General features: G+C 47.1%; 2 protein-coding genes across 5 annotated transcripts; one reads left to right on the top strand and one right to left on the bottom strand.

The window, feature by feature from the left end:
• Positions 1-547: 547 nt before the first annotated feature.
• TRAF3IP3 (TRAF3 interacting protein 3) lies at positions 548-24232 on the top strand. 4 transcript variants are annotated; one of them, XM_086694593.1, is made up of 16 exons: positions 549-807; positions 4425-4831; positions 6714-6858; positions 7000-7063; positions 7316-7340; positions 7983-8012; positions 8106-8201; positions 14155-14226; positions 16628-16768; positions 16920-17057; positions 18733-18868; positions 19441-19503; positions 21196-21255; positions 22336-22472; positions 23225-23338; positions 23988-24232. In XM_086694593.1, exons 2-16 carry the CDS (start codon positions 4484-4486, stop codon positions 24078-24080), a joined length of 1662 nt encoding a protein of 553 aa, XP_086550719.1. In that variant the 5' UTR covers positions 549-807; positions 4425-4483; the 3' UTR covers positions 24081-24232. The 4 variants fall into 4 exon arrangements, 3 of the variants coding, with proteins under 3 accessions (XP_086550721.1, XP_086550719.1, XP_086550720.1); XM_086694594.1 differs by lacking the exon at positions 549-807 and adding an exon at positions 3112-3322; XR_015246376.1 differs by lacking the exon at positions 22336-22472.
• Positions 20741-26565, bottom strand: CE4H1orf74 (chromosome E4 C1orf74 homolog). Its single transcript, XM_086694602.1, has 2 exons — positions 26314-26565; positions 20741-25614 (listed from the first exon to the last, which is right to left on the bottom strand). The coding sequence occupies exon 2, from the start codon at positions 25535-25537 to the stop codon at positions 24728-24730; it is 810 nt and encodes a 269-aa protein (XP_086550728.1). The 5' UTR covers positions 25538-25614; positions 26314-26565; the 3' UTR covers positions 20741-24727.
• Positions 26566-27084: the final 519 nt, after the last annotated feature.

Here is a 27084-nt window from a genome sequence, read left to right on the forward strand (position 1 = left end):
CAGAAACTTTTTTTTTTTTTTTAAGTTTTTTATTTATTTATTTTGAGAGAGAGAGAGCATAAGCAGGGGAGGGGCAGAGAGAGAGACAGAATCCAAGCAGGCTCCACGCTGTCAACACAGAGCCCGACACAGGGCTCGAACCCATGAACTGTGAGATCGTGACCTGAGTCGAAACCAAGAGTCAGATGCTTAACCAACTGAGCCACCCAGGTGCCCCCAGAAAAGCAGAAACCCTTTACAACCCTCTAGGATTGGGAAGAGGTAACCAGAGGAAAGAGAAAATCCTTACACGGAGAGCTACCTGATACACATGCAAATCTATCCTGGGAACATCTAGGCCAAAAAGGCATCTTCCTCGTCATCGAAACTGCAAAGTTTGCATGTGACCCAGAGTCCCATCCTTGTCTACTTCTAGAAAGGGATCTTGATTTGAAACCAACTGAGAGCTCACACTGACCCACTAGCAAGAAAAAGGGTGGCAGGGGTGCCCAAAGATGGGAGGAGCTCCTGTGCCCAGCCCCAGAGGCCTCAAGGGCTCAGGGGCCCACTCAGATTGTGCCAGAGAGCAAGAGAGAGGAACTGGGGTGAGCAAGCGTTGTGGCTTTGTCTGTTTCCTGTTTCAGCAAGGCTGCTGTGCAGAAAGAAAGACAGTACGAAGAAGGAAAATGCTAAGGGGGCCCAGGGCCATGGACTGACAGCTTGCACTTGACCCAGCTGCTGCCTTGCCCCATCTGAGACCACAGCCAAGATCTGCCCAGCAGCTGGAATGCTTTCCTGAGCTGCTTGGTTTGGAGCCTGGGACCCAAGGTAACTGAGAAGGCGGATGCTTTTGTGTCCAGGTTGGGGACCTCCAACTCTGGGGTGGGGAAGAAGGTGATCTGTCATTGAAGCTTCCCTCGGCTGAAGGGGGAGACGCAGAAGCAGATGGATTAGTTGAAGAGTGTTGGGGGGGTTGGGTAAGCAAGAAAGCATCCTGCACTGGCTCCCGAGGGCACAAGCCACACTACAAGGGTACGGCTTTTGTCGCTCCTCTGCTCCATCCATTAGATTAGATTAGGAGTGAGTCAAATGACTTAGGGTCCAGGCTGCCCAGTGATGGGCATGAATTAAATGAACTTTTACAGTTCCCTTCAAAGCAGGAGTCCCCCCCAGACAACAAGCTGCCATTAGAGCACGTAGGTGCAGGCCCTTGCCTTCTCACCTCGCATTAGGATCTCTGCACTAGGGCGGTCAGACCCGGGCAGGAAGCCATTCATTGCACACACAAGCAGGAAGTAGGAGCAGAGACTTGGAAAGGCAGCAACAAACCCCTGTCAGGTGAGGGCACCACCCTGACCTCTCCCTGAGGCAGGATGCCCTCAGCCATACCACCTCCTCCCCAAGCTCCAATGGGACTTGTCATACTGCCAAGGGACACCCCACAGATGCCAGAAAGCCTGGGCAGTGGCCCAGTGACCTTTCTTTGAACCACACAGGGACCAGTTCCCTTTTCTTCTACAGCCTATCCCTGTCAGTCAGCCGTCCCACATGGCTTCTTGTGTTTAAGCAAATCGGAATAGTCAAAACATCCCAGAAAGCTGGATATGATTCCATTCAGCTGTGCGCACCTAATCCTCCCGGGTGTAAGGGCCTGGGGGTCTGGGAATGCTCCCTTCTCTAAGGAGCCATTTCTACTGCAACTCCCTGCTGGAGTAACGGATCCCAGCATCTGCCCCTCAGGAAGCAGAGTGAGGCAGCCGTATTTTTAAGCGAAGTGGCCCACTGGTGTGGACCGCCTGGGGGAAGACCTTACCTCAGGCTCCGTCTCCTCCCCCGCAGCCCTTTCCTCCTCATGGCAGGAAGGTGGGAGGATTCTCCATAATCACAGGCTTTGCCTCCTCTACAAAGCCTGTGGATTACAGGGAGGGGACCTAGCGGCCCACGTTTTAATGGCGGGATGCAGGCACGCTGGACACCGATTCTTTACCCCGCCTCTTCTTTGCCTTTCTGCTGGGCCTAATTGCGATGGCACTTGTGTCCAGACCACAGAGAAGCCCTTTTGCCTTGTAGCCCACACGCAGAGGTCAGAGGAACCAGAGCAGTAAATATGATTTCAACCCGAAGCCAGCATCCCCTCCATGTGGTAAACAGCACTCCTTCAAAGAGAAGAGGGTGGGAGACGGAAGGATGAGGCATTCTCTTGGTCCTGCAGTGCTAGTCTAGCTGGAGGCGTTGGTCTTACAGCACTGAGTCTTTAATAGCTAAGATCAGCAAGAAAGGGGTAATAATCATCCCACTTTAGTATTGTAAAAAGCTAACATTTATTGTGCGTTATGTGCCAGATGCTTGATGTGCATTTTCTCTTTAATTCTTATCACCTTACAAGGGAGGCTGTGGCCCCGTTTTATAAATGAAAAGACTAAGACTTAGAGATGTGTAATAGTTTGTCCAAAAGCACAGGGGTAGTGGGTGACAGAGCCAGGATATGAATCCACACGGCCTGAGTCCAGAGCCAGGGTTCTCTGCCTCCCTCATCAAAGGCAGAATACCTTCCTATACCACAGGCATAGATTCTGGACATGGAGTTCACCTGTACATAATCCATTCAGTCATGTATAACTTAAAATGAGTGAGCCTTTTGGATACTGTTCTAAGGTTTTAGATAACAGAAGAAGCAGGTGGGAAGTCAGGGAACACCTACAGAGTAGGAACGAGAAGAAAAGCCTAAAGAGAAAAGCCACCCAGGGGTGGGACGAGAGAACAAGCACTAACAGCCTCACAGTCCTGCCTAGGGTCTGCAATTGCCCACAGCCGGAGGATGCCCCTCCAAGCCTGGAGAGTCAGGCATTTGACAGCATGCCAGGTTTGACCTTGTAAGACCACTCTCCTGGAGTGAGACCGCCCCACCCATGAATGACCCCAGGGAACAAGTGGTATGATCCTGGAAAGAGCAAGGATCCTGCAGAGAATTCTGGACTGAGCCAGATGGGCAGGAAAGTTCCAATAAAAGGACAGAGAGTCTGCTACCTGTTGAGTCTGTTTGGCCTATAAATAAAATCAAGGGGCCAGAGCTGGTAACTGCCTGCTGGTCGATGAAGCTGAGATGCCCTCTCTGACCTCTCCAGGAACTGGGTTCTCGGGTTGTGGGTAGTGAAGTTGCAGGACACAGAGGAGAAGCTGCAGAAGGAGTCCCTCTTCCTTCATCAACCACTGGGCTGACTCCAGCGATCAGTGGAGGCAGGGTGCAGAATTTCCAGCTCTCAGGACCAGCTCAGCCAAGTCCAGCCCCAACTCAGCCAAGTTACCAGAGAGGATTCTAGGAAAATAAACTAATTTGCAGAAGGTAGGTGAGGGAGGGTAGGAAAGAGAGAAAAGGGCACAGAGAAGGAAGAAGGAGTTAGAGTTGGGGGTTCTGTGAATAGCAGGTAGGACCATGTAAAGGGGCAACAAGTGTGGCTTCTTCACCAAGCCTGGTTCCCTGCGGACTTGTCGACACTGTTTGCCTTTGTTTCATTTTTGTTTGTAATAGCCTCATTGAGGTGTAATTCGTGTAGTTGCTAGTTTTGATGGCACAATCTCTGTTTGGGCCAAGGAGAGCTGACCTGGCGGCATACTTAGCCCTAACAGAGAGGAGATTCTAAAACATGGCACCTTCAGCTTGGAGGGCTATTGAGCTGGAAGCTCTGAAATGGGTTTCGGTCAACACTGGACAGAGGGCAGGTACTCAGCTGATACTGGTTTGAGTTGATCTGTTCCTGAGGGTCAGAGCCCAGTCCTGGGCCAGAAGTGGATGTCAGTGGACCAATGTCAGTACTTCATGACTGGAGAAATTAGGGTGAGCTTTCCCTCCTCAACCATGCCCAGGACCAGGCTCAGAAGCCAGTCATTAAGGGCCAGCAGTGGGTGCTGGTCACAGGACTGGCCACACCTTGGGGGGGGGGGGTCTGGTTATCCCTCCAGGCCTTGACAAGAGTCACTCACCTATTTAGCAACAACTTGGGCCAAGAGAACAGTAAAGATTATTTTCTTTTAGATTGAAGAACAAGGAGCCAATTTACCTGGTTCTCTAGAAGTCTCTGGAAAATGAACACATCCCTAGCTGCTATCCAAAAGGCTATACACACATGACAATTTTATCAATTATTCCTGACTTAGAGGCAGGGTGAGATCAAGGAAGGTCAAGGAAGAAGTGGAAGCCAGAGAGATCTTTCCACTTTGCAGAGGGAGAAACATAGGCCAGAGGGAAGCAGTATGGAAAGCTCCATAATTAGTATGGAGACTGAACCCGGGAGTCCTGATTCCCAGTTCGACACCATCACCTCCTCAGTTTTCAACCTACATGCATGGGATGCTGTGCTATTTCTGCCCCCTGGTCCTGGGAGATAGTCATTTTTTCTGCCCATCTCCTGACCCCTCCCCTTCTCCTCCCTCTTGGCATTTGGCAGACCCAGGCAGCTATTCCAGGAACTGGAAGCCAAGCACAACAGGTGCTCAGGAGGTCATCATGATCAGCCTGGACCCCAGGCCTTCCCCTGGCTTGGCCCGGTGGGCCGAGAGCTATGAGGCCAAGTGTGAGCGCCGGCAAGAGACCCGTGAAAGCCGCCGTTGCCGCCCCAATGTGACCACTTGCCGCCAGGTGGGGAAGGCGCTGAGGACCCAGCAGAGAGAGCAGCTCCAGAGAGCACGACAACAGGAGTTCTTCAGGAGGAGGAACCTGCAGGTGGAGGAGAAAGGCAAGACACAGAGTCCCAGGGCCAAGGAGCACGGTCCCTCGAGGAGGCCAGGCCAGCCAACTGACCTCAAGGAGCCCTTGTCTTGGGCCAGCAGGATCTCCTCCTCCCCCCGGCAGCAGGTGGGTCATGTCAAGGGACACACTGCTCTGGATGGTGGCAGGCACGTGGGTGGGCTCAAGGTCACTAAAAAGCGATTGAAATTAAGTTCCTTCTTCCCTAATCATATAGCAGTCCCCCTTAGCCACTTACTCATTCGGAGACTTTTATTGTTTGGGTCTTTGTTTGCTTAGGTATTTTTTTGTTTTGCATTTGCCTTTTAGGGAAGAAAAAATAATTTAGAAAGTAAGTCCATTGCTAATTCCTAGTTATCAGTTCAAATTTAGGCAATCTATACATATCTTTTACAGCATTCATTCATCCAGCATTCCACAAATATATACTGTATATGCTTACTGTATGCCAGGGACACAGGCCCATCTTCTTGATGCCACCTCTCAGAAACACACACACACACACACACACACACACACACACACACACACCTCCTGTTGCACCCACCTACATTTTCTCTTTCACTTGGACCATTCCATTTGTACTAAATTCACTCAGTAAAGGTCTTGCGTGGTCCAGTAAGCTTTCTCTGGCTTCTCCAGGCCACCTCTGCTCTCTGCGGTCCTTATGAGGTTATAAATCCTCTAAGATTGTGTAATAATACTTAGAGCACCCATCATTCTGGCCTGGGAAGGAGCAGTGCTGGCAAAAATCAGGGTGTGCCGAGATGATCTCAGCCAGCAAACCATCTGTGTCTTCCTATCCATGTTCTGAGCATGTTGACAACATGGATGGGTCCATCGTATTCCCTGGAAGTGCCTGGCCTGGTTCCGTACCCAGAGTAGAAGTTCATTCAGGGCTTCTTAACCAGTGGATCTGTTAGCCACAATAGAAGGTGCTGTTCACAAAAATGATCCTTGAGCTCAATTGTAAAATAAAACCAACTGTGTACTTTCTAAGGCAAGAGGTTTCTGAAAGCTTTTTGTTTAAAAAAATTTTTTTTAAGGAGAAAAAGAACGAAAACACATTTAACTAAAAAACTTTACCTATGCCTATCGGTTGTTTAAGGTTTTACTGAGATTGAGTCAGTCTGCATGGTTGGATACTATAGGCATTTCTTAGCCTTTTAGTGTTCTGTTACAATCCTAGAATTTTTGAGTTTGCATAAAGAAAATACAAAAAGAGCAGACTAGAGGGGCATCTGGGTAGCTTAGTCAGTTAAGTGTCCGACTTCAGCTCAGGTCATGGTCTCATGGTTCATGAGATCAAGCCCCACATCAGGCTCCACACTGACAGTGCAGAGCCTGCTTGGGATTCTCTCTCTCTCTCCCTCTCTCTGCCCCTCCCCCGCTCATGCTTTCTCTCTCTCTCAAAAATAAATAAATATACTTAAAAAGAAAAAAAAGAGCAGACTAGATTGTGATGGCTACTACGACACTCTTCCCCATACCTCCCTGCTCTAACGTCTCTTCACACAAAACCTCAGTGGTATTCCGGCTACTACTGAGAGGAAGGAAGCCACCTCTCCAATATGGAAAGGGCCTGGGAGATCATCCACATTACACACACTCATACACAAACAGGAGACCAAGACCTAGTAGAAAAGGCAGGATCTAGCCCAGACCCCCTCACTCTAAGACCAGTCCTCTTTCCACATCACCATACTGGCAGTGTAAATGGCTAAAACCAAACAAGGTAGATCAGGGATTCTAGAGAAAGTAAGTAGAGACAAGCCCAGCTCCCCATTTGCCTGGTCTGTGGAGAACCATACCCACCAACCAGGACAAGAGAGGGCAGGAGCAGGGACAACTTTGTAGTTTTGAAGGTTGGAATGGGCTACTTTGGCTTTCTGGATCTGAAACTTGATCACTGGTTCATCTTTCTGCAATCTGCTGGAGAATCACGCTGTAAGAAGCTCTAGGCTTTCAGCATCCCCTACTTGCTTTCCAGGTGTCAGGAACCAGCTCTGACGCCTTTCCAACCCAGCGTCACCCTTCCTCAAGCACCCAGAGGGATCTGGCTCACCTCTCCTCCCAGGCTGGGGGCCTTTCACCACAGGACTCTCCCATCAAGAAGCCACCCACACACCACCGTGGTAAGAGCTGAGCCTCCCTCCCTCACTGGAGCCTGAAGAAAACCTTGCCACAGCAGGCTCAGCTTGCTGGCAGTGGAGAGGCCTCTCCCTTCCCACTTCCTCCTCCATGGGTTCTGAATCACCTTATCCTCCGTTGCTCAGGCACTCAGACAAAGGCAGAAGAAGCCCAGCCAACAATTAAGAATGATGCCAGTCAGCAAACCAAGTGAGTACTTCCATGTGACCCCAGCTTCCTTACATCCCATCCATTCCACTCTGATAAGCTCTGCTTGAACCCTCACCCAGTGTGTGGAGAAGGAGCATGATGAACTTCCATGCCCACCTTAACTTAGAGAAAGACCTTCCCTACCCTACTGGCTCTTCAGAAGAGATCAGAGAAGGAATCGACCCACTGCCTCCTGATGTGCTTTTTTTTCTTTGATCCATTGTCATTTTATTCTATTTCTTCTCTTCCCAGTTATGGAGTTGCAGTTCTAGATAAGGTAAGAAAATCCTCACTTTGAAGGGGTTGACTCAGATGATATCTCAGCTCTTCCGAGTTCTGACATTCTGGAATTCTATGGTAAATACAGCTGGGATGGAGGGACACCTTCTTCCTGGATAAGCAAAGGGACAGGGGCCTGGAGGGACTCTGAGCCAAGGAAGAAATTTACTTGACACGAACCAGTCCTGGCTCTGGTTCCATGTTCCAGGATTTCAGGGAACCTAGAGTCTTCCTTCTTTTTTTTTTTTTTTAATTTTTTTTTTAAAGCTTATTTGTTTATTTTGAGAGAGAGAGAGAGCACAATCAGGAAAAGGTCAGAGAAAGAGAATCCCAAGCAGGCTCCATGCTATCAGGACAGAGCTCAATGAGAGCACAATCCCATGAACCGAGAGATCATGACCTGAGCCAAGATCAAGAGTTGGACACTTAACCGACTGAGCCACCCAGACACCCCTCTTTTTTTTTTTTTAAGTTTATTTATTTTGAGAGAGAGAGAGAGAAAAAGCATGAGTGGGGGAGGGGCAGAGAGAGAGGGAGAGAGAGAGAACCCCAAGCAGGCGCCACACTGTCAGTGTAGAGTCTGAGGTGGGGCTCAGGCACCCCTAGAGTCTTCTTGAATACTCTTTTTCTTTCTCTCTAGGAAATCATCCAGCTTTCTGAGTACCTCAAAGTAAGTAACATGTGAACTCTCTCTTCAGTTCCTCCACCCATCTACTCCTTCTTCCTCCAGGTTAATCTTACCTTCTTGCATTTTTCCCCCCAGGAGGCCCTCCAAAGGGAACTGGTTCTAAAACAGAAAATGGTGATTCTCCAAGACCTACTGTCCACGCTGATAAGGGCCTCTGACAGCTCTTGGAAGGTAAGGGAATGAAATCTTTGTTTGAACAAAACTCATGGGCGTCTATGGGTGCCCATCTCATTCTTCTTTCCACATCACCCCAGCAAGATAAGGGGTTTTCTCACTACTGAAGAGGCAAGGTGGGGGGGTTGGGGGGGTTGCTGAGGCCTAAAGGGCAAAGATGTTACATACATGGGAGAGCTCAGCTAAATCCACGGTCATTAGCTGGGGTGATGCTGCTCCATACCCAGGGAAGACCCAGAACCAAAATTGGAAAGAATTCCCATTTTTTAATATGTTGGAATAAAAGGAGGAAGATCCCAATACAGTTGCTATTACTAACTGTGGTAAATGTCAACTATTTTTATATGGGATTCACACCAATATTAATGCCAAGCTATCATGCACCCACGATTCAGCTTAGACATCAATGTCAAAGTGAGATAGGACCTTAGATATCACATAGTCTAAGTTTTCTCATTTTACCAATGAGGAAACTGAGTGTCAGAGAGGTCAAGTGACTTGCCCAAAGTCACATCGCTAGTTACAGGCAGAACTGAAACTAAAATTCAGACCTCCTTATTTTAGTCCATTTGTTCAACAAATATTCATAGACCGTGTTTTCTGTACTGAGCACTGGAAATAAAAGATTGATTAGTCAGGGTTCCTGCTTTTAGAGAGCTTGTGGTTTTGTCAGGGAGACAGATGCCTAAACAATGCAGAGATATCAGAAATAAATGTTTTTCAGGATATAATAGCACACAAGAAGGAAGGAATGAATCCAGAGAATAGGAGAACCAGGGAATATTTATAGTTACATAAGTATTTTCCAGACAAATGTGGAAGTGGGAACTATATTCTGGGATGGAAATACAGCACAGGAAAGACCCAGAGGCACGATATGGGTGTCAATCTGAAGATTGCTTTATACTCTTTAAAAAGTTTATTGAAAACCCCAAAGAACTGTTTCTATTTACCATATTGAGATTTACTATATTAGAAATGAAAATAGGAATTTCAAAATATGTATAAATTTTAAAATAAAAATAGTAAACCCATTGCGTGTGAATCTAAATTACATATTTTTATGAAAGATAAGTACAGTTTTTGAAAAAATAGTAAGAGAAATAGCATTGTTTTATACTTTTGCAAATCTTTTTAAAGTCTGAACAGAAGACAGCTAGATTCACATATTTTCTTCTGCATTCCATCTGTTGCAATACATTGTTTTCATTGAAGCGTAGAAAAGGAAAATCCAGCCTCATACAGATATGTAGCTGGAAAAGGGAAGCCCTCGTAGAACCAGTGAAAAGGTCTTAGGGATTCCCAGGGGTCCTCAGACACCACATGGAAACCCTCTAGACTATATTATGTTCAGGGAGCTATGCCACTGGGGCATAAGGCACCAAGTACAAAGAGAATGTACACACTCACAAGCCTCCGTGGACATCTAACCCTACAGCATAGATGGTTTGCTATTTAGACAGAAAGATGGGATGGGACAGTGTACAACAAAACTGAGAAGTTTACAGTGATGTAAAAGAAGCTTTCTAAGCTTGGTCCTCCTTCCTCATATATCATTGTACCAGGATTTAAGTGTCTGTGTTTTGGGGCTCCTGGTGGTTAAGGAAGGTCGTTTGCATCAGCAGAGCAGAAGCCTGAGACAGACAGCTGTGCATGCCAGGTGGTTTCCGGTGCTGAACTAATTTGAGATCATCTCATTTATTCAACAGACATTTGATTAAGTTTCAACTGTGTGCTGAGCCCTGGCTCCAGGGACAAAAAGTAGGGTTCTTGCTCTTGAGGAGCTCACGTATCAGCCAGGAAGAGAGAGATGGGTAGTAAACAACACGAATACAGTGTGGAAAAGCCATAACAGGGGTTTCTACAAAGTGACACAGAGGAAGGAGAAGGAGGCAATTTTTCTGCCTGAGGTGGAACAGGGTAGGATCCAAAGGAAAGGGACCATTTTAGCCGAGCCTGGAAGGATGCATAGTCTACCAGTTGCAGACGTAGGAATGATGATGGGGAAGAAAAAGCAGAAAGGAAAGGGGATTTAAGGCAAAGCAATCGGAATGATTATAAGGCCTCTGTGTAACAAGCAATTGGGTGCAGCTGAGTTTGGCTGAAATGAAGGGATCATGTCAGAGGAGTTCCGAAGACTCTGGAATTATGAAGCTTAAACTTTTTCCACTGATGGGGTATGTCAAACGTAAATAACACAGAGACTCCTTCCTAAAGGAAAAGCATATGTGTCACAGGTCCGTGAGAACACATGCTACCCATGTGAGAAATGCTGCTCCAGGTGGTCAGCAGGTAGCACTGGGAGGGCGCTGCATCTGGGGTGAAAGTCCTACACTTAGCAAGATTCCGCCCATCTTCACAAGCAGCTCAGTCAGGGGCTGTGGAGTTGTGCTCTCTTCGGCAGCACACAGGCTGAAATAGTTGCGGAACTGCGCTGAGAATGAATGATCCGATCTGTGCTTTGAAATGGTCTCTGACAACAGTGAGGACCTGGGCTCCAGGTGGGTGTGGAAGCGGCGAAATCTCTGGTGACGTCCTAGGCACTGAGGTGCAGTCAGAGCCTGAGTCATTGGAGCTCAGTGAGGACAGGACACACTTCTCAGGGCACCTCTGCGGGCAGTTTCACTCCACGCTGGGCAGGGCAGGCGAGCAGAAGCTCCTTTGGTTGTGGTTTTCTCCCTCCCTTCTTCCCACCCCTCTGCATACCCATGCTTCTTTTCTCCCTCCTCCCCACCGGCACCCCAGCTTCCTGTTTTTAACAAAAATAGTCAGATTTGTCAGTTAAGGGCTCTTGCTTCCCTCAAAACAAAATCATCCAGCCCTCTACCCCTGCCATGGAGACCTCAGCCTGGATGAAAGAGCAGCCCCAGACTGTGGTATTTGGGAAAACCAACTGGAAGAATGTGACCCAAACGGGGATTTTGACATTCAACCCAGTTCAGACCTTTTATTTTTTCCATTTGGCCTCCATGATTTGACTCTCCCAGTTTCACATGCAGGGCAGCCCACGGCAAACCCTGCGAGAACCCCAAGAAGGAGCTCCCTCCATTGCCTCTACCTCCAAGCTAAGTCTGGGCCTACTGGATGTGGTGGGGCCTGGGGCACTGCTGATACTCCTGAGCTAGGTCCAACCTTCAGAGGGGAGATGGTTCGGGCAGTCGAGAAAGCAGGCTCTCAGTATTGGGCAATACCAAAACAAGAGTGGGGCACAGTTGGGTTCTAAGTTCTGCAAAGTGGAAACGAGATCTTGAGATGACAGCACAGCGGGGGATTGGCTGCAAGCCCTAAGCAACCTCTGCTAGAGCACAGATGAGCTGTGGGTTGGCGCTTCTGCGGTGTGGCGGTAGTGTTTCTGGAGAACAGATCAGAGGCCGGGGAAAGCCAAGCAGAAGCAGGAGCTGAAGCCCTCGGACCAGCACCAGGTGTGTACGGCCTCCACCTTGTTCCCTTTTCCAATTGGGGGTCCCGTGCTCTCTGAGCCCTGGGCTCCTGGCAGGGGGGGCGACTGCCAAAAAAACGTCCACAGTAGGCCTGTAAAGGGTGCTTCTTCCCACATACTGTACCACTGGGTTTCAGTCGGGGTAGCTGGGGCTCAGACCAGGAAACTACATGCCCCATTTGCAACAACTTGGCTACAACTTTCTTCCCTGCCTCAGGGAGTCTGGGAAGGTGGAGCTGTGGACGAGAGATTTTTTTCAATCCCCAGACTTGGGTGGCCCTTCATCCCCACTGAAGGGGCTATCCTGAATTGTCTTTTATTGCATTGTGAATGGAAAAGTAATCTGGGGTATGGCTAAAATACAAAAACAGTTGGAAGAGGCAAAACATTGAATTAAAACCACAGTAAGGAAGGAGAGAGGAGCTACCCAAAAATGGGAGTATATGGGGGGAAATGTAAGGATGTAATGTTTTGGGCTTGTTCGTTTTCTTCCCAAACTACAGCAAGATAAACCTTAAACTCAGTGGGCTTGATTACATTCTGCCGTGGCAAGAGTTTAGGCACAGGAAAATGCAGAGATCTGAACCAGGAAATGGGAGTGCAGAAGGAGTTGATTTCAGGACCTGTGGACTGACAATGAACAGGACACTCAGGGGAATGCAGCCCTTTTACCAGTTACTCCAAAGCCCAGAACAATGGAAGTCTTTGTCCATCTCTTTTATCTGTCCCAAAGCCCTGTGGTTTCTGTAGATGCCAAATCCTAGACTCTCAGCTCTCACACGAGACATTATGAAAAACATTAATAGCAGGAGACACTTTGAAAAATTATTTTTGGCAAAGCGTTTTGCTTTTGCAAGGCCCAGCTGAGTAATACAGGAAGCAGAAAGGGTGGGGGCGCCCCCTGGCTCCCAGGGTCAGAAGAATCAGCCAAACAAGATCAAAACAGGAGCTGTGAGATACCACTTCCTGCGCCCTCCCCAGGTGCCCTGAAACTCAGAAGGGGACAGACCTCAAAACAGAGTCCCCTCCTCTGCACCCAGGCCATTACAGACGGGAAATGTTATGAGGGTTCCAAACACCCAAGCCACCCGAGAAGGGCCATGGCATCTCAGGCCAGAAGAGAAATGTAATTTCTAGACCTCCCAAGTGTCCAGCAAAGCCTACTGGGAAAAAAAGCCAGAAAAAGGATATGAAAACTGGTTATTGCTAGAGACCCACACCCTCCTCTCTCCCGATCCTCTTACAAACTTAGGTCAGACTCAGGCCTGGAAGAACAAAACCCCGCCGTGGTAAAAAGAGACAACTACAGGTGGGGGAAAGAACAAAGCAGCAAGGAGGTTGTTAGCTACTCAGCTAAAATACTGAAAAATTGAGAAACAGATAAGGCTCTTCCTGCCTGCCTTTCCCCACTCCCATCCTTGAGATTAGCATCCCTCTTGGAATGTCCAAAATGTCATGCAACTGACCCTACTTATGTGTGACTTTCTGGGAAGCCCTTTAATCACCACCACCACCCCCCACATACACATACCCTGCCTCACTTGATCTCTCTCCTCCATGTCCTGCTTTCTTAAAGAATTTCTCATCTTGAGTCCAGTGTGTGTGTGTGTGTGTGTGTGTGTGTGTGTGTGTGTGTGTGTGTGTTAGGGGAAGGAAGGAGGCAAGGAGGGGAGGCATTAGTTTGTTAGGGCTGCTATAACAAAATACCACAGTCTGTATGGCTTAACCAAAAGAAATTTATTTTCTCACAATTCTGGAAGCTAGAAGTCTAAAATCAAGGTATTGACAGGGTTGGTTTCTCCTGAGGCCTCTATCCTTGGCTTGCAGATGACGGTCTTCTCCTGTGTCTTCTTCACATAGTGCTCTGTTCTCTTCTTATGAGGATACCAGTCATAGTGGATTAGGGCCCACCCTAACAACCTCATTTTAAATTCATTATCTCTTTAAAGATCCTATCTCCAAATACAGTCACATTCTGAGGCGCTGGGAGTTAGGATGTTAATGTATAAATCTGGGGGTGGGGAGAGCAAAGGGGGACACAATTCAGCCCATGATGGAGGTAAGGAAGGGAATGTGGAGACCCTTTTGGTCTTACTGGCCTATACTTTAGAAGTAAAGATCCTGTACACAACTGAGGGGGTGAGGAATACAGAAGTGCCTAGACAGACAGGAGAGCGAGGTAATGAGGAAAGAAAAGAAGAGCTTAGAAGATTTCCTTCAAGTGAACTATTATCATACCTTGAGCCATTGGATAGAGGACCTCAAGATACAGAGAAGACTTGGGGCCAGTCCGATTCCTCCTTCTCCTATTCCAGAGACAGAAGAAAAGATCCTCTTCTACCTAAACATCCTTTGACGTCCTTCCTCCTCCCTACCTCCTGAAAGAGTTCAGTTCCACAAACATTGCTTGAGCACAGACCATGTTCTAGGCAGTAAGCTGGGAAAACAGAAGAAAACTCTTTGCATGCTATATTTTGGCCCAGACTAATTAAGTCATCCCATTTGCTCCAGGGCCAGCTTAATGAAGACAAATTGAAGTGCAAACTGAGATCTTTAGAAAACCAGCTGTACACCTGTACCCAGGTAAGCATTCTGGAGGACACTTCCAGCCCAGGAATCTAGAATTAAAGGAGAATGCTTGAACCTCAATCCTATGCTCTAGAAAGGACACCCAACAAAGATGAATGTACCCATTCCTACTCACCCAGTTCTGGCTTTGCCATTTTCATTTTGGTCCCCAATCCACCCTCTTCTCCCTTTTTCCTAGTGTCCTTCCCTTTGTACCCTGAGAAGGAACCCCCAAATCAAGTACTTTGCCAGCTCCAGGGAAACCTTAGGAATACCTGGGACTGTAAGGAGAGGTAAAGATTCACACCACCCAGATAGACCTTCACAGGTCCCAATCTTTGAACAGAAGTGTTGGATATTATAATAAAACCTTACAAAATGGTTTCCATTCCACGGGCAACTTTTGTCTAGTAGCAATCCCTGGGAGAAAGTAAAAGGCTATGACTCTTGGCTTTTCTATGGCATTGTTACCCATCTTCACTAAACTCTGCATTGACCTGATCGGGGATTACAAGAGATAGAAATGACAAGTGGTGAGGGGTCAGATAAGAGAATGAGGTGAAGCATGTGGAGTTGGGGAGATACGATGGACGGTTGGGGTCTTGTGGGGGAACAGAGTTTATAACCAGGTTTGCTGACCCACAACTTTTATTTTTTCAGTATGGCCTGTTTTGTCAGACTCTTATGAACTAAATAATGTCAACCCAGCTCATAAAATACCAACATATAATCCAGAATGCCAGTCTCTTGATTTTCAGCAGGGGTGAGGGGTGGGGGAGCGGGTAAAGCTGGCCAGCATGGTTAAGTCCACTAACTGGGACATACCCATGTATGACTTCAGCCAGTGGCTCCTGGATCTGGCTTCTAATGGAAATTCCAAGAACATAAGACCCACTCACATTTAAATCCAAATTTTCAGATGGTCCCAAAACTAAATGGAAATGACTTCGTATGGATCCCTAAATTTGCATGATCTGGACTGCTGTTTACACAGTGGGGTAACCCAGAATTGACAGTAAAAGCTTCCTGCCTTCCCCAGAATCACAGGGCAAAAAGATGAAAGGGATGGGGAGGGCAAGACCCTAAGTGAATTTGTAAAGTTGCTCTTTTCTTAAATCCTGAAGCTAATTTTTTTTTTAATGAAAATGTATTAATTTAAAAACATTGAGAGTGCTGGGGATTGTTCAGATCTCTGAAACTACAAACATTTGAAAAGGGGGGGTGGGGCGCCTGGGTGGCTCAGTAGGTTAAGCATCCCACTTCAGCTCAGGTCATGATCTCACGTTTCATGAGCTCGAGCTGTGCTAACAGCTCAGAGCCTGGAGCCTACTTCAAATTCTGAGTCTCCCTCTCTCTCTGCCCCACCCCCACTTGTGCTCTTGCTCGCTCTCTCTCTTTCTCTCTCTCAAAAATAATTTAAACACTTAAAATTATAATAATAAAGAAGCATTAAAAAAAAAAAAGCTTGCTCTCTAACCTGAAGGTGTTTACAATCCCATGAGGGAGAAAAATGAATCAATAGTGTGGGAAGATAGAGACATACAAGGGATACTACGTGAACCCAAAGAAAAGCTACCTAACTCATAATGAGTTGGGGGATAGGGGTGATTGGTCAAGATTTATCAGACCTTACATGATTCTTGAACTAAACCTTGAGCATGAGTAGAGGTTAACCAGGTGAAAAGGGTAGGTAAGGACCTCTAGGCATAAGCTATATGGACAAAGGCAGAGGCCCAAAAGCACAGTGGTTAGGGGATCTGCAAGCAATTCAGCTTGGGTAGAAGCAGCATAGAATCAAAGTCTGAGCTACATGTGGGAGCCATGCCAAGGAATTTGGACCTGATCCTTAGTCACTGAGAGATTTAAACAGGGAGTGACATGATCAGCTACAAGGTTGAAGATGGAGAAAACACTGCATTGACCCATAGAGTCGCAACTAAGGAGGTGACAGGAAGTACAGAGAAGAGACAGAGACACATATGAGCTGTTAAAGAGTTTGATTTGACAAAGCTCAAGGAACAACTGATTACTGGGAGAAAGTGAGAGAAATCAAGGATGATTCCCAGGTCTCAGGCCTGGGAGACTGAGCAGGTGATGATGTTGGTCACTGAGATAAGGAACCCAGGAGAAAGGAGATTGAGAAAGATGATTTTGCTTTGGAAATGTTGAATTTGAAACACCCCTGGAAGGCCGAGGGGATGCTCACCATGCCAGGACACTGTTTGTTATCCCTGCTTACCTCCCTCATCACCTGGGACCCTCTCCCTGCTCCCCTCCAGCCTGGAAGAAGGTCCATCAGATTACTGGTATCTCTGCTCTGGGGGCAAGGACCCAATTCTTTTCATGTCTCTATCCCATCTCAGGGTTCAGCACACAGAAGCTCAATATGTTTTGTTGAATTGCATCAAATTTACAGAAATACTCCCCTTGGGGAATGAAAAAGGTGTTATTGGAGATGGAAGACCAGAAAAACAGCTACGAGCAGAAAGCCAAGGAGTCGCTGCAGAAAGTGCTGGAGGAGAAAATGAGCGCAGAGCAGCAACTGCAGAGCGCGCAGGTGTGGGCGTGCTGTGTAATCTTGAGGCTGGGGCCCCGGGGTGGGGGGGAAGGGGGGAGCCTCTGGGCAGCCTGGGAGACACCTGCAGAACTCCCTGGAACCCCCAAGGCACCCTCCCCTTGCTCCTCTTGTCTGACCCCCCACCCGCCAGCGGTCCCTGGCTCTGGCTGAGCAGAAGTGTGAAGAGTGGAGGAGCCAGTATGAAGCTCTGAAGGAAGACTGGAAGAGCCTGGGGACCCAGCACAGAGAGCTGGAGAGCCAACTCCATGTGCTTCAGTCCAAACTGCAGGTAGCAGGCCCTGGGGTTGGGACGCGGGGAGAAAAGGCAGGGTTTATGGGGGCAGTGACAGCAGTGAGGAGAGAAGCTGCTAGTGAGACAGGGGGTTCCAAAGGCAGCTGAGAGCATCTGGCTTTCAGTTCCTCACTCATTGGCCACTTTGGACCTGACTCACTGCTGGGGCCCTGAAATCTAATTGTGAGCTCAGCAAGGATGTCTGCACTGCTGATGCAAATGAACCAAGTGTTCACTGAATGACACCAACCAAACGCAAAGGGCTGGACTGGAATATTCATCAGCCTACTGTCAGCCCACTCTCTGCACCCCATCCCAGCACAGCATCCAGTTCGGAACAAAGGTCACTAACTTACTTACAGGTTGAGTATTAACTAACATCCTGCCAATGTAATTTTTAAGCAATTACAGGAGACCCTTGGCATTCTCAAGGGTTCCATCATTTCCAGCCTGTGTTACCTTGTAAACTTTTAACTAATCTCCTGAGCCTCAGCTTCCTCACCTCCAAAAGGAGGCTAATAATGGTACCTCCATTGCTTGTTGGGATTTTGGGAGGATCGAGTCAGGTAATCCATACAAAGCACTTAGTGCCATGCCTGGCATATACCAGCCTCCGTAAATATTAGCGGTTTTTTTGTTTGTTTGTTTGTTTGTTTGTAGATTTTACTTACTTGGTATGAAATTTTGAAGACCCACATCAAAAATTTACCTTTATAGGGGTACCTGGGTGGTGCAGTCGGTTAAGCCGACTCTTGATCTCTGCCCAGGTCATGATCTCACAGTTGGTGAGTTCGAGCCCTGCATCAGTCTCTGCACTGATGGTGCAGAGCCTGCTTGGGATTCTGTCTCTTCCTCTCTCTGCCCCTCCCCTGCTTGTGCTCTCTCTCAAAATAAATAAATAAACTTAAAACAATTTTTTTATAATTTGCCTTTATAATTTTACTGAAGCAGAAACCTGAGTAGCCAAACTAATAAGACAGGTCACGTTAGTCTTACTGAAGGTGTGAAGCCAGCTGGTCAGTGCACTACAGCCACATCTCCACATTTGTTGTTTCTTCCTCCTGTCACCTACAAGGCAACTCTGATGAAGATCTTTTTCTTTTTTAAAGGTTTTTTTTTTTAATGTTTACTTATTTTTGAGAGAGAGAGAGAGAGCACGAGCAGGGAAGGGGCAGAGAGAGGGGGAGATCTAGAGTCTGAAGCAGGCTCCAGGCTCCGCACTGTCAGCAGAGTCTGACACAGGGCTCAAACTCGTGAACCGTGAGATCATGACCAGAGCCAAAGTTGGACGCTTAACCAACTGAGCCACCCAGGCTCCCCATGAAGGTCTTTTTCTTTTTCACCTTAATTCTTTGAGAAAAATGACCCTACCACAGAAAGAAAAAAGTTGACAGTGTTAGAATGAGAAGTAAAGACAATGTGAAGACACCTAAAAAAGTGATGGGTGTTCTTCAATTTGGGTATTACTCAAATGAGTCCCTTTGAATAGTAAAGTCTAATGCATCGTTTAAATGTGAGGAACATAGCAAAGGAAGAACTAAAAATCCCAATTTTCCCATTTTCCTAACACTCCTATCTCTAAAATTCTAGTTTTCCTCTTCCATGGAATCTGTTCCCATCCTCCACCCCAGCACTGACTGGCTTCTGTGTCGGCCCCTCCTCCTCCTCACAGGGAGCAGACAGTAGAGACTTACAGATGAACCAGGCTCTGAGACTTCTGGAGAATGAGCACCAGGAACTGCAGGCCAAGATTGAACACCTGCAGGGGGACAGAGACCTGTACAGCTCGGATACGCAGCACCTACAAGGTACCCTTCTCCCCAGAGGCCTCTGCCTCAGTGAGCCCAAGTGAGCCCAAGAAAGGAAGCTGGGTAGAGAAGGCGGCTTCAGTCTTTGGTTGGCTTTGTGATTTCATTTGACCCGGAGGGACAGGCAAGGCTGTTTTAATCATCCAAGACTGAAAATGAATCACACTGCACTAGCGGATCTTGTAGTTATCAGCCTGCTTTTCCGGCCCATCCCCCGAACCACGTTGCAGCACTCCTACTTCAGTCACACGTGCCAAGGCTGCATTTCTAATTCAAAAGGGAAAGGTCAGTTGAAACACAAGGCGCCGTGAAGGTTTCCCATCACAGCCTCTGTGTCAGCTGAGAGGACCAAATCGTGTGCAAATACAACTCTTAATTCAACCTGACGTTGTCGATGCTGATGAAGTCCAAGGCACTTGGGATCTGGTTTACCCGTCTCAGAACTAGGACAAGTAGAAGAAAGAGCAATTTCCACTTGACACACATCAGAGGCCTACTAGGTCCCATTCTCGGGTGTCAGGTTCATGAAGTCTTAGTTTCGTCTATTTCGGTTTACATTATTTCATTTCCAGATCAACTGAAGAGGTCAGAGGAGGAGAAACTCGCCCTGGTGGCCAAAGTACAGCAGCTGCAGAGTAAGTTCCCTTTCCAGATCCTCAAGCAGCACAGCTGGCTCTTTGGTGCTCCTGGGGCTCCTGCCACACAAAGGGCTTTGGGGCCCGGTCTTGGACATGTCCTTTACCTTTGTGCATTTTCAGACCTTCTTGGGAAGTGAGAGGTCATTTACATAGCTCTTCGCAAGTTAGTATTAGCCTGGTCTTTTCTTCTCTACTTTTCTCCTCCCATGCCAATGACAACCACCTGAATTTCCCCCAGAATTGCCATTTCCCTCAATCTTGATTTTAAAAAATGGGTTTTCTAAGCCAGTTATTTGATATATTGTAACTTATTATGTACATGAGTATGTCATATAGACTTCTGTCACTAGGAATGGTTCAGAAAATCAGCTCACACTACATATGCCTCAGTCCATTTCAAAACTACCTGTTGGGGCCAAAGAGGAAAAAGGACTTTTCAGAAGAAAAGTAGGCCATTGCTGAAAAGCTAGAGAACCTGATTCAGTTAATAGCTCTGCTGGCTGCCCACCGCCTTAACCTCTGCTACCCCAACAGAGATGTTTTGTGTAATTAGTATTAACAGAGAAAGGCAACCAGCAGTAGATGCCGAACACCTACAGGGCAGGAGCGGAATGGACCAGGAATCACTTCAACACCATGCCTTTATTTATTCAGTACATATCTACTGAGTCCCTACTAAGCACCAGGCACTTTAGACATACACACTGAGGACACAGTGCTGAAGAGAACTGACACAGCTCCTTCCCTAATGAAGCTTACACTCTAAGCTCTATAATAAAGTATGGAGCTTCGGGGCGCCTGGGTGGCGCAGTCGGTTAAGCGTCCGACTTCAGCCAGGTCACGATCTCGCGGTGCGTGAGTTCGAGCCCCGCGTCGGGCTCTGGGCTGACGGCTCAGAGCCTGGAGCCTGTTTCCGATTCTGTGTCTCCCTCTCTCTCTGCCCTTCCCCCGTTCATGCTCTGTCTCTCTCTGTCCCAAAAATAAATAAACGTTGAAAAAAAAATTAAAAAAAAAAATAAAGTATGGAGCTTCTACAAACAAGTAAGTATGTGTCAGGCAGCAATAACTGCTAGGGAGAAAAATAAAGCAGCTTAAAGGGAAAACAGTTGCTATTTCATACAGGGTCATCTGGGAAAGTCTTCTAAGGTAACATTTAAGCAGAGACTTAAAGGTAAAGACACTGAAGGAAGAGACATAAGGACAGTGTATTCACAACAAAATACCACACACTGTGTGACTTAAAAAACAGAAATTTATTTTGTTCTGGAGGCTAGAGGTCCAAGGTCAAGGTGTTGCCAGGGCTGGTTCCTTCTGAGGGCTTTGAGGATAGATCTGTTCCAGGCCACTTTCCCTGGCTTGTAGATGGCCTTCTTCACCCTATGTTTCTTCATATGTCTTCTATCTATGGATGTCTGTTGAAATGTCCCCTTCTTACAAGGACACCAGTCATAAGACATTAGGGCCCACTCTGATGTCCTAAAATTCTTGATTATCTCTGTAAAGAACCTGTCTCCAAATAAGGTCACATTCTGAGGTACTAGGAGTTAGGACTCTCCCCCTATGAATTTGGGGGAGCACAATTCAGCCAATAACAGATAGGAACATCTTGAATAACTAAGGTTTGTAGCAAAGTTCTGAAAACATTGTTTACAGTCAATATACAGACAAGTTCCTTGTGTCTTCCCACAGGTCTGCTTCAGAATCAATCCTTACAGCTTCAAGAACAGGAGAAACTCTTAACAAAGAAAGGTCAGCAAATTTACTTCCACAAATTCTAAGTCTTTCCTTGCCTGCCTAGAGGCAGAGGAATGGACTACATGACCTCTTGGAGTCCCATGCAGTTCTAGGAGTCTGTGAGGTCAGGGATCTAGCAGAGCTTTTTAAGGACTGATCATTGGCTTTGAGAACACTTTAACTAGTTAGCCTCCTATCCTGAGAGGTACATAAACTGTGAAAAGAATTTCTACTCTCTCTGAAAACATGTGTGTGTTGAACATTTCAATAAACTGATTTTGAACTCAGGATTTAATGTCAATTTTTACATTTGACTTTCCAAATCACATCCCAAGTCCACACCTCCACACCATGCTGCATGCAACAGTCACCTCACTCTGAGCCCTCAAGAGTCTGCTGCCTTAACTCCCTGAGAAGAATGCATCATGTATCTGAGGGTGGGGGGCAAAAGTTCCTCATGTATGCACTCCAAGTGGTCTTTTGTTTTCTCATCACAATCACCACGTAAAATATAAGGCAGAAAGTATTATACCCACATAGCACAAGCAAGAAAATGAAAACCTATGGTCATAAAAATTAAGGACGCAGCTAAGACAACAATCCAGAATTTCTGACTCCTAGTTCAGTGCCCTCTTCACCAACACTAAGACTTCTGCGTGGCTCAGAAACCACTTTTAACCACATGAAGGTGAATTCTATGATATGACAGCCATTCTCATTGACTGTGAAATAAGGACAGAAGGGGAAAGGGGTTAGTTCTATTGAAGCATCCAGCAAACCTACCAGAAGTACAACAAAAGAAATTGGACTAGTAAGCATTCTCTAGAAATATCTGCCATTAAACGGGACTGGGGATACAAAGAAAAGTAAGAGGCCAACCTTGCCCTCACGCGGCTCAAATTCCAGCTGTGTCAAGGCTGAGCAGGGTCCCAATGGGAGAAAGTCAGAAAATTCTACTCCATGCAGTCTAGTCAGGGACAGGACCTCTCTTGTTCTCTCCCCTCCCTTCCCCTCACTCCAGACTTCTCTCAGTGATAGGGCCCTTCCTCAGAGGCGTGGACCGCACTATCACTGAGAATCTGGCTGCTTTTTTAGATCAGGCTTTGCCTGTGTGGAGTCCAAAGCCCTCCCATAAGGAAGTGGAACCTGAGGGTACAGGGAAGGAGAAAGAACGGGATTTCAGAGACCAGCTGCAAAAGAAGACTTTGCAGCTCCAGGCCAAGGAAAAGGAGGTGAGAACGTGACCTCAAGGTAGTGAGGGGCTCATACCACAATGGTAGGGAAAACTGCTGGGAGGCAGCCAGGGAGCAGAGATTTCAAAGTTTAAATTGTGATTGGATGCCAGCAGGTACTCACTTTGCTTTCAGGCTAACTTGTCCATCTTTTTCCTTCTTCATTTATACCAACCATTATGCAAGGTTTTGTTAAATAGTTACCTTTTATAATGTCAGCCTAAACTAAAACACACTTAATAAACATATTAACTCCTCAAACTTTGTCCTACATAGAGTTATCTTAAAACTTTATATAGTGTCTTTTAAGTAACAAACTCTTTCCATCTACATACTTAGAAACCTACATATTCCCAGAGTATTCACATGCAACTCAACTAGGTCCTGTTGAAGGTGCTTCTTCACCAGTACTAAGATCATTCCCAGGTCTTTTGTGCTATAAGAACTTCATTTTTTGGTGTCCGCATTTACAAAGCACTTGCACATACACTATCACATGAAAGCACTAACATGTATAATATATAGTATTATCATATGCATTATAATCAATCATTTAAATGAACACATTCCAGGCAAACTAAGTAAGGCAGCCAGAAGATAAACTGAAATCTCTGAGTAAAGGCTGGGAAGGGAGGATGGTGGTAAAAATTCCAAATGAATGAAGGGGTAACTCACATAGGGCCCTCTCCCCGACCTGAGCTCTATCCCAGAAGGAACTGGTAGTGATGATGTTGGTGGTATTCTCCCCCCAGTGCAGAGAACTGCATCTGGAGTTAGACAACCTCAGCGACGAGTATCTCTCCTGCCTGCGTAAGCTGCAGCACTGTCGAGAAGAGCTGAACCAGAGCCCACGGCCGCTTCCCAGAGTAAGAGGGTCTATCCTCCCATATCGCCCTGGATGATGGTGGGACAGGTCCTCCTTCAGTCAAATCTTGCAGATCATTCATCAACCCGCGCCAACGCTGGGCCAGCCCATTCCATTCAGCTTGGTTTATATACTTGAGTATAACAACTGTTGGGAAACACTTGCTCATGCAACCAAGCCTAATTTTCATGGAACTCTTGAGCCTAAAGGAAGAGGCCTACTATTAGCTAAAGTATGAAATGGTGTTCTTTTAGCCTATTATGAGCTAGTGGCAAGAGTAAGGAGAGAAGAAAAAAAAAAGAGTAAGGAGAGCAAAAGTACTACGGAATATGAATAGAGAATAATATAGTGTTGCTAAGTTATTTTCCATCCTTGATTACTCTAACCAGTATTTAAGTTATCTGGCCCTTGCTGGGTATGGTTCCCTAGGCCAGTGATCCTGGGCTTAGGGACAAGTAACCAGCCATAAAGTGGTCTTATCCCAAAGGAAGTGAGCAAGTGAGAGAAATAATGATATAAAAAGCTTTTTCTCCTCTACTGACCCAAGGTTTCCCACGGGGCTGGAATGGGAAGAAGGAAGATTATTTTTGTCTGTATCTTCTCCAAACAACCCATGGCCTCTTTCTCTTTCGCCCCTTCCCTCCTCACAGAGGCAATGTGGCCAATGGCTCTCGATGCTGATGGTAATGATTGCCATAGCACTGGCAGTGTTCCTGGCCAACAAGGACAGCCTGATGATCTGAATCACTTCGGACAGCTGCCTGGGTGAAAATCTGAAGCAAGAAACTCAAAAAACTCAGAATGTTTACATACTTTAGAGTGTGGGTTTTCCCACAGAGATTTCTGACTTTATTATTTTTTTTAACCTACTGTAAAATAAACTTCACCTAACAAGTTTCTGTTCCTCTGAACTCTTAGTTTACCCCTGAATGACAGACACATCACAACACAATCATAAGACATTAGAGAATCCTGGTCTACTCTCCCTAGTCCGATTCAGTTGGTGGTATATAAACATGCAGTAAAACTTACCTAGTCCTCTACTTTCTGGCAGACACTGCCCACTGGGGCAGATATATTTACAACCACCACACAAGAACAGACTACTTGACTTCCACCGCCTGTCTCCACAATCTTTCTTCTATCCCCTATCCAGTGAAAAATGAACAGACATCTCAGTTAAGTCACGAGGACTCCCTACTATAGAAATGGCAACTATGTACAACCAACACCACTACCACCTGTTCCCATGCCCACTGAGATGAGGACAACTGTTTGCAGAATTTTTCCCTAATTTTCTCAAGATGCTCAGAATTGGTCATTGAGATGCCATCCCTAACCCGGAGCTGATCATCTACTGAGTATCTTCTACATGAGAGAAGAGCTGAAGTCAGAGAGCCACAGCTGGCAACGTGACTATCTCGGAGGAGATGCTCAAGTCAGCAAAGTCATTCTGCCTCCTACATCGAGTTCTAAGGTCCTTCTCCCAAGTGTTTATAATCTCCCTCAGGGCTGGGAACAAGCTCTCGGGGACACTAAAGGAAAAGAGCAAGACTGGGAACTGACCGAGCAGCCATGAGATCCGGGCAGTGAAAACCCGTAGCGGGGTCAGGGCTAAGCAGTTGCCATCTCCCTGGTTCAGATGAAAGGTATATGGAACAGGATAGCCCAGGAGGATCCCAAACACAGTACAGAGATTCCAGTCTGAAGAACGAAGTCTGCTGCAGGAGACTTCCAGGGATAAGTCCCTCTGCAGCCCTTGCAAATGTGTGATGATCTCAACCATTATGGCCTTCAAATCCTGAAGTTGGTCCAGGGAGCAAATAGAAGGGTGAGGTTGGGAGCTGGAAACATCCACAAAGGCTATGGTACCAAGCAGTACCTGCTCCAAGCGCTGACATACATGCTCAGGACTGACAATCAGGCTGTTTTCTCCAATCTCAAGGATGTGAAGTCCCTGGGTCAGGAAGCCCAAGCCCTGCAACTCCTCCAGATAGCTCTGGAGCTCTGATGTCCCTGCACAACTGCAATCATAGAGCAGGGCTGGCTTCAGTCCCCGGGCCACAGCCAGCACCTCTCCAGCTAGGTGAAGGCAGACGGCTCGGGGTGGGCCCCGTCTCTTTCCCATGCCCAGGGTCTGCTGAGCAGCTGCCACCAGCATCTGAGGACTTGGTGTTGACATGGGATCTGGAAGCAACATCAAGCATGGCCTCCTTACCTAGCCACAGTTCCCTGCCCTGGACCGCATCTGTAAGCTCCAGTCACTTGAGGAAGGGCCTAAAAACAAAGCAGTAGCAGGGACTGTTAACACCAGCCAGTGACACATCAGGAAACCTGACAACAGCCTTCCCCTAAATTTTACAGCATCTTCCAAAGATCTTTTTGTCCCTCCCTCTGCTTTGAAATGCTAATACAGACCAGACAAGATGAGATCATCAATCGTAACTCATTTCTAAGGCTGCCTTAGTCTCCCTTAGTCCCAAATTTCATGTGTCTTTCAGGCCTCATGGCTAGATTTATATTCTCTCTGATTTCTTCTAAATTTTACCTGTTGTAAACTACTTTCTTGGATTCAAACCTTAAGGAGTTTGGGGCAGAGAAGTGGCAGGGCTGTCTTTGGCAAAATTCCGGGCATTTCATCTAAAATTGCCCTTCTGAGGTAAAATTCTAGGTTCCAAAATTCTAGGTTTCCATTGCCAGCTTCCTCTGATCTTCCCGCCAATAACTAGGAACAGCGGTCTGATTAAATACACACAAGAATGTGGACTTACAACCACTGCACCCTGAGACGTAAAAGTAAATAAATAAAACCTGTTAGAACTGCAGGAGGGCTGTGTTTTACTTTTGTGGTCCCCGCCTTTCCCTTCTGGCCGATGTCGACGGACCCTCGGAAGATGGGCTAACTCCAAACCCCCCACCCTGTCCTGAGCACACTATAGTGATTTGTTAAATGAGGCAGGTCTCTTTCACACGTACGTTCTGCTTCCACTTCCGCTGCAGGTTCGCAGGCTCAGAAATGCCTTCCAGTTTCGTGCGGGCTGCCGAGGACACGGCGAGGACCGTGGGCTCCGCCGCAATACTGGAAAACCCCTTCAGCCTCTGGGTTCCGAGTCGGCGAAAGGGGCCTACCGCGCTTGCCCAACACAAGCCCTCCCACCGCTTTCCGTGACGTCATCCATTCTCCTCGCGCGCCTCGCGTTAGAACCGCTGGCAAGTCTGTGCCGGAAGTTTGGGCTCCTAAGGCCAGGCCCTTTCCGGCCAGACAGAAGCCGGCCCGCCCCTCTGAGTAGGAACGGGGAGGGGCGGAAGTGCACGAAGGAAGGCGGGACCTGGTGAAACTAGCAGCCTGTCGTTGCCCTCACGTGGCTTTGCGTCGTGCCCAGCCTGTGTGTTCTTCAGGCTGAGAAGCCTTAGGAAGGCACGCAACGCAAAAACACCCTTTGATTTGTGTCTGGAGAAATGCGCTCCCCCCCTCCAAACGAAGCCTATCCCGTGGCAAGCGACATGTTTTACACCTCACCTGTGGTGGCGCTGCAAAGTTGGTTTACTTTGATCTCCCTAAATGCTAAATTTGAGACGCTGAATTCCTAGAAGTGGCTGCACAAGTGCTGTCCTGCCCAAGATTTGTCATCTCTAAGCAGGGTGTGAAGGGCATGAGCATTATTCACTCTGAACAAAGGTGTGCCAGGCATGATTCTAGGCGCTGGCGCTCTTACAACGTACAAAATAGACAAAAACCCCACCTTC

This window comes from Puma concolor, chromosome E4 (assembly GCF_028749965.1).
Source record: "Puma concolor isolate L17-30 chromosome E4, mPumCon1.1.hap2, whole genome shotgun sequence".
Lineage (NCBI taxonomy): Eukaryota > Metazoa > Chordata > Mammalia > Carnivora > Felidae > Puma > Puma concolor.